The sequence below is a fragment of the Grammomys surdaster genome, unplaced genomic scaffold (assembly GCF_004785775.1).
Source record: "Grammomys surdaster isolate TR1022 unplaced genomic scaffold, NIH_TR_1.0 232, whole genome shotgun sequence".
NCBI lineage: Eukaryota > Metazoa > Chordata > Mammalia > Rodentia > Muridae > Grammomys > Grammomys surdaster.
This window is the reverse complement of record NW_021604677.1, coordinates 1,302,037-1,310,148: the sequence shown is the minus strand read 5'-3', so window position 1 is coordinate 1,310,148 and position 8,112 is coordinate 1,302,037. Positions and strand designations below refer to the sequence as shown.

General features: G+C 32.1%; 1 protein-coding gene across 2 annotated transcripts in view; it reads right to left on the bottom strand.

The window, feature by feature from the left end:
- Nucleotides 1-8,112, bottom strand: part of Ascc3 (activating signal cointegrator 1 complex subunit 3) — a 266,934-nt gene that overhangs the window by 247,847 nt on the left and 10,975 nt on the right. For both annotated transcript variants that reach the window (XM_028773626.1, XM_028773627.1), the window contains exons 2-3: nt 6,252-6,383; nt 3,184-3,334 (exon numbers count right to left, since the gene is read on the bottom strand). In XM_028773626.1, the coding sequence (XP_028629459.1) occupies nt 3,184-3,334; nt 6,252-6,341 (241 nt within the window). In that variant the 5' untranslated portion in view covers nt 6,342-6,383. The remainder of the gene's footprint in view (nt 1-3,183; nt 3,335-6,251; nt 6,384-8,112) is intronic.

Here is an 8,112-nt window from a genome sequence, read left to right as displayed (position 1 = left end):
GACATCACCCTACCCTGTCTATGCTATCACAAATCAAGTGTCTCAGTATCAGGTTAGTTTCTAGACTCCATTCTATCCTTTTGTTGTACATGTCTGTTCTTTGAGCAGTATCTAAAATGTGAATTATTTCAAATTTTAATATCTAGTAAAGTTTTTCCTGTGTATTTCTTAAGACTGATTGGTCTGCTTCTGGTCTTTGAACTTTTACAATAGCTTTCAGAATATTTTATACATTTCCAAAAACACATGAATACAAACAGCAGATCGATTTGGGCAACAATAGCATCATTATAAACAAGTTCTAATCTTTAAGATAACACTTCAACAATTCGGCCTTCTTTAATCTCTCAGAAGTATTTTAGAGCTTTCCATGAGGAAATCATGAAGCTCAACATTTGTAAATTTTGATGCTTTGTAAATGTAACCTAAATTAAACCATATTGGTCTTTATATAGAACTTTATTAAAAAATACTTAAAAAAATAAATGTCAGTTTGAACTTGATCCTAGCAAGTACAATTTTTTTAACTTGATCTGGCTAAATTAATTTCTCCAGATACAGTTATGACTCGTAACATTTATACCTTTTTTCTTTTCTTCTTTCTAAATTATATTAGGAAGGATTTTCAGAGTGCAAGAAACAGATGTAGTGGCTAGATAATCTTGGGTAATGGCATATTGTAAAGAATCTTTCCTTATTTTATGTGGCAGATATATCTACATATAGGGTAATATTCTAATGTGAACATGTGAATAATTAAATTATAATAACTAGCATTTTGTTGTAGATTATGATTTTTTTCTCCTAGTTCTTTATTAAATACATGGGTGCAACATTAATCATACTATTGTGCTTAAAACATTAGAACTTACTCCTACCTAGCAGTACTGTGGTACTCAGCAGCCGACCTTCTTCTATGTCTTTTCCCTAGCATTCCTAGCTCCCAGAAATCATTGTTTTCAGAAGCTAATGGTAATGTACCACACAGTACATTTGCTCCATCTTTTTTTATTGATACCCTTTATCAGAGTAAGGCAATCTCTTTGTATACCTAGTTGCTAAGAATGTGTATCAAAAATAGTTGTTACATATTCATAAAATGCTATCTCTTGAATACTCATTAATATTTAAAGCTGTTACTTTATCAGAAATCTTACTATTTTCCAAGTTAATCCATAATTGTTTTTTATGCTCACATGAACTTTACACTTTCTTCCAATCATATATCTACATCATTGATATTTCCTCAATCATTTAATATTATATTCAATGAAATCTTCCTTTTCACTATTAATGCATATCAGAAATTAGGAATTTCCTCTTTATGGATATATCAAATATAAGACTACTTTTACAGGCATATCAAATATAAGACCTAAGACTTAGTAATCTTTTTTTTCTGATTCAAGAGTTAAGCAAGCACTATAGATTACATCTGATTACATGCTCTTACCTACTGTCTTCTGCATCAATACCCTCATATGATTTTTCCCAGGTATAACCAACAATTAACCATTAATTATTAGCTTAATCTTTTTACTAGCCAAATATCCAGATTCTGTACTTCTTTCTTTGTCCATTTAATTCATTTTTGTCAACTTAGTTCTCTGAATCTGTCAGAACTCTGTTTGTCCTCCTTTTTTCTACCTAGGCTTTGCTTTAGAAATAGACAGTCACTGCTAGAGAAATAAATGATCCAAACGTCAGTATCATTCTTTCTGAGTTTGTTTGTGCTTCCAGATCTTTGGTCTTATATTCTTTTTATTTATAATTTTCTAATTATTCTCAATAGATGTTTGTCCTAAATTGCTTGTGGCCATTTTATGATCCGTATAACATTCTTTCAACTGTTTTAAAATCCACAATTTCAAAACAGCTAATTTTTTATAAATTCTCCCCAGAAACCAACCTGCCATACTGTTCCCATAAGAACAGGCTTTATATTCTAAATATGTATTCTTCCAGGCCCTTTTAAAATTTTATAGTTCCTTTTCTAAGTCATCTCCTTATAAACTGTTCCCACCCCAGAATTTGATTCCTTGATTTTAATAGTAAAATCTTATTTTCTTAATAGCATATAATTAAAATGAATCCATCTAAAAACACTTCACAAGTCACTGCTGCCCAACCTGCCTTCTGACCAATATTTTTGTTTTAGAAGGAAGCATAAGTACATATGTATGTGTATATATGTTAATATATATGTCAGTATGTTGCGAGGTGGTACACATGTGGAAATCTGGTTATGTTCCTCAACTAATCTCTACATCTAATTAACACTTTTCTTAATTTTACTAAAAGTAAGATGCACACAAACATCACAACCCAAAGAAACTTGTGGGTACAAATTTAGAAAGGCAGACCCAACAGTTCTTTTATAGCAATGGAATCTGAATGCTGAAACAAGAGGTTCTCACTAAGTCATGACATATACTGTCCTCTTAAAGTCAAAGGCTTTATTCTGCCCTGAGGAAGATGTGCACTTAGCAATAAATAGTGAAGTACAGATTCTTTTGGCCCATTTGCATGCCATTCTTGACTTCTATAGTCTAGTTGCTATCTCTACTGCACAAATTCTATTTGTTGCCTGAACTTCTTGTTTGTTTGACTTGTGAACAGTGGTAACTGGACAAAAAGTCTAAATATATATTTTTTTAATGTAATAAAAAAATTTCCTTGTGGTACTTAGTAAATTTCATTTGTGTTTTCACTAAATATTGTGAGGTATTATTATAAAGAAGCTAATAAAATAGCCTCAATATTTTATAAATGAAGATAATAAAGGCAGGGGATAAATCAAGTTGTTTTCTATGTTTACTATCTTTTTTTTCAATATTCTTAAAATCCAGCGTGGCTTTGCCAAATGCTATCATAAATGTCTTCACATTGTCCTCTCTCCCCCTAGCTTCACTCGATCTCAATTTTGCTGCACTGAGTCATATCCCACCATTCATTTGTGTACTAGGGGGCCTCCTGCTGAGAAACTCAAGTAGTTCCTTGGCGTTGTTAATTATATACAGTTTGTGATTTACTTCTACCCTGCCACACTAGCCTAAATTCATTAACATATAAGAGCATCTTATATAATTGTAAATATATACCATACTATTATACACACTATTAATATGTATAGCTTATAAGGAACCTATTATAGAACCCTTTTGTTTTTTTTAAAGACTATACCTATTTGTTTTGCAGCTTGTAGTATATCTCTTAAGTCTTCATTTATATTTTGCATTTTATTCTTCTCTAGTTTTTCATTCAAAAATTTCACTATCTTCTTCCATGTAAGGCTGAAATCTAAAACTTGCTCATGAAGTTTGGATCGCTTCAGCTGAAAAAAAAAAGTATAATATAGAAAACTTCTGGTTATTTAAAGTTTTTCTCCAATCCATCATATATAACTTTTATTACAAAATCAATTTTGCACTACCCAGAATTAAGTGGTCTACTCAGACACTAATTATTCTCAGAAGGAACTTAATTTGAATGTGACTTCATAGGAAGAAAAAAATGTTTTAAAATAAATAATTATAAAACATCCATATAGCAAAGTAGAATATTCAACATTCCAAAGCTAACATGTAAACAACCAACACATTTCTTTCCTTTTTCTAATTGCTTGTTTTTAACACAATTTTTAATGTACATAACAATATATTTTGATGGAAGGCATTTAAAGATTACTAAAGCCCCCAATTAATCAATTTGACACATTTAAATAATATTGTTTTCAGAATAGTACCCTGGAACTAAAGATTAGACATAGACTCTTTTCTATATATGCCCTTTTCTTGAAACCATAAATATTTTCCTTCTCAGAATTGATTACAGAATAAATTAAAAATTCCACATCAGATCTCTGGCTTTGATCCATAGATAAAAGTCATGAAGCAATCTAGCAAAATAAAGTGGTGAGTCAGACATGGAACTGAAACTTTACTCTTGCTTATACTGAAGATGCTCAGTATTCATTACTTTCCTGCTTCAATTTTTCAATTTAAAATGAGGTCAGGCAATCTGGGCTGAGAAAAGAAAAGGAAAGGTCCACCTGAAGTAGACTGGCCATGAAATGACTTATGTAGATACAATGATTCATTCTACTTTCATCCCTACTGTTGTATATGGTGGACATTTCCTGTTAAAAAGTCACATTAAAATAACGTTCCTACGCATGCCATTTGCCTTCTTTATGAAGCAAAATGTATTTAAAAGCCCACAATAATAACTAAAATGACATTGAGGCAAGGGGTATTTAGTCTTTATGCTTTTAAATTGTAAAATAGTCCATTCTATCATTGGTTCAGAATTTGTAAGGCCCCAGAAAGATAAAAATAGAAAATGCAGTATAAGATATTAATATTAATTAAGAATATAAATTATAATCTTATAATTACTGTAAGAAATACAGGTCTGACACAATTCTCCATCATTAGAGGGAAGTCTACCAAAAGACTGGTTGATAGTCCTTGCTTTCTGAGTCAATCTTTAGGTAAAGAGACTAACTATAACATTATATAAAGACTGTTTCAATGAAGTTTCAGTCCACCAGTAGATAATGTTTTCACTCTACCATATAGTCAACTAAGGAGCCAACAACTAAAAGGAAATGCTTTAAAATTTTTCTTTAAGAAACAGAGGTCAGTTTCTTCATACACTGCCTATTTTCCCACATATAATACATAAATCATGAACCTAAAAACCTTCACCATGCTGTCAAAAGTTAAATGACAAACATTTAACTGTTTCTACTAGAAGCCAATGTATCATTTATACACAATGTAATGACACATTGTGTGTGTCTGCACTTGTGTGTGCTTATGACTACAGCTTTCGCTCATTTACCTTTTGAAGCTATATATATATATATATATATATATATATATATATATATATATATATCGTATTCAGAAAGAAATATAGGTACTTAAAGATTAAAATACTAAACGCCTTTCATTTGAAAATTAGCCAAAATCTATATATTATGAGCTAAACTGCTTCTCCTCAATTATCACATTGAAATCCTAATCTCTACGACCTCAGAAAGCCATTAATGATTGCACCTGATTCGTTACAAAACAAAACAAAACCAACCAATTAAACAAACAAACAAAATATGGACACTCAAGGATACCAGGGATAGGCTTATACAGAGGAATGGTCCTGGAAGGATACAGTGGGAAGGATGCTATTTACAGTAAGTAGCAGAGAGAAGTTTCCAGAGAAAACCAATTCTGCCTTGATCCTGAACTTTTAAGTTCCAGTCTTAGGGTACATATAATTTTTGTTGTCAAGGCCAGCTAACTGATGGTATTTTATATTATTCTTACCAAATTAATATGTCATGGGTTAAGGACTATTCTTAAGAGTCTCACTTGTAAATACTTAATATAGAATTTTCAATAGGTATTGGTATAATATACTCTTACTGTATAACATTTACAACTGTATATGATTTATTTTATAAAACTTATATAAATCATTTTATCTATAGAAGAAATTCATTGGAAACCACATACCCTAATTTATTGCTCAGAAATCAAAGTCATTGAATCAATTTAAGAGGTGACTGGCATTCTTTCCATTAAGCTCAAAGTGCTAACTAAGCATACTGTGCAAGTAGAAACTAACTATATTTAAAGTGAACATAAATTTGACATTATGTATTATAAAACTGAGTCATGTAAAGAAATTAGTCCACATCATGGTCATTATCAGTTACACCACAGTTACAAGAATCTGGAATTCTGTAACTTTTTATGATTAGTATTTATTTCTAAAGATGCGATTATAAAAAGGCCTCACAATTAACTTCTTTAAGTCATGAATGTACTCTTATCAATTATATGAACAAGTCAACTATAAGACCAACTATGGAGCTAAAACTTAATATTTATATGTCCTATGTTAAGGAATAGACAGTGTTTCTAATCATGTGTAAATAATTTAACAGGAGTCCTAAAAATGTGCCCAACTGACTCAAAATAAATGTAAACTAAATCAAAATTAGCTGTGGCAGAGGCCTAACAAACAGAAAGTATGAAGGCCTCTTTTGGATTATTCCCTTTGATAATAGTCACAGGTAGTAAACATAAGTACAGATTGGTGAAAACATCAGTGTACTCAATCCCCTTCTCAAGACAGAAACAAGATAAAACTTCCATTTTAAAAGCATAAAACTAAAAAGAAAAAAATGTCAAATATTCACCCATACCCTTTGTTTTTAACAGTTTTCACCTAAAAACATTTACCTTTAAATCAGCTACTTCTTCATTATAATTATCTTGCTTGGTGACATTTGAAAAGGAGCGCAAGGCTCCTGTGAGCCGAGGTAAAGCCATTTATTACTTATTCAGTGATCCATAGAAATAAGAAACTCAAAACTGAAACAAAACACAATGATATTTATCTGTTTAGAAATGACACAGGTAATCAAGTTCAACAAACTCATCTACACAAGAAAAAGAGGCTCCAAGAGCACTTGTTACCAATGTTAGTTTCTTAAGTATAGAATAAAATCTCCCAGCAAATAATAACCAAAAGTGCTAGAAGCTGTATAAAATACATCACATCAGACAAAACAGACTTTAAAGCAAATGATCAAAGGAACTTAAAACAAACAGAAGATTTTAAACAGCAATAAAGACAGCTAATATACAAAAGTTCTTAGTTCATATTCATGGTTTAAAAAAAATACCAAAAACTAAAAATGAACTACAACAGACCTCCAGAAAGAAGTGGCAAGTCTGGCACCAAACTGCAGGTCAAAGACATCAACTACTAAGAGTCACAAGTCAATCCCACCTTGTCAAAATTCAATGTACATTTGAAAGTTTTAAATTTTTAATTACATTGTGCATGCATACATGTCTATGTGTACACTGTGTGTACATGTTAATGTGTAAAGGCATAAGCCTGCCACGGCACATGGCACAAGATCAGAGGTCAACTTGTGGCTTGGCAGCCTTCACCTGCTGGGTATCCATGTCACTGGTCAGAAAACAGCTTTAAGATGGTATGTATAATACAGCATAAATTAAGTCTCAACGAATTTCAACTAGTATTACATAAATCAGGAATTAATGAACATTTTGTGCAAATATAGTAACAAGTAGTAACAAGTACTATCTATGTCACATCCAGTCTTTATAAATATTTTAACGACACGTTAGAGGTATTAAATCTACTCTGGAGCTCAATATAACCACTAGTTTGCTGAACTCTGATAGAAGTCATTCAAAATATAACAAAATATAATTAAATTACAACTCAAGAGACAAAATACAAGATATTAAAAACATACAAGACTGCATAAAGATGAATGAGAAACTGCTAGAGTAACTAAAGGAATGGACTGTACCTCACAAAAGAGAATTTCAGTAGGGACAGTAAAATGACTCATTCCTAACTAGTAGGCTTCAGGTTTCAGCTACCCAGTGGGAATATAGACAGGGAAGCACTTATTATAAGATGAACATGGCTGGAAAATCAGGTCCTTGAGCACCTTCAGGACTTCCATGTTCCTGTACTATAGAACAAAAGCTTGGACAGACACTTGGATAGCAACCGAAGCAGAAACAGTTTATTCAGAATGAATATATTTGCAAAGGAGGAAGCAGATCAAACCTAAGAGAAAGATTAGAAACTCAAAGGCACGCCTACAATATAGGTAGGGGTGCCTACTGCTAAGGCACATGAACTGAGCTGGATCCCTGAAACCCACCCACATGGTGGAAAGAACAAATTGTCCCTAGCTATCCTCTCACCTCCACATATATGGCAACACATGCATATACACACACACACACACACACACACACACACAATAAAATGTAAAAAGATCTTTGAAGATGTCAGATTTCTCAGACTTTCTCCTGTATGTTCTATCAGTTATATACAAGCCTAGGTTGAGTGTTACAGCATTTCTGTCTAATATTTTCTTTTATATGTTTTTTTTCTTTTTTTTTATTGGATATTTTATTTACATTTCATATGTTATCCCCTTACCCCATCCCCCACCCACCCGGGAACCCCCCATCCCCTTACCCCTCCTCCTTCTTCTCCTTGGATGTAACCCCCACCTACCCCCCCCACTCCCACTTCCCCACTCTC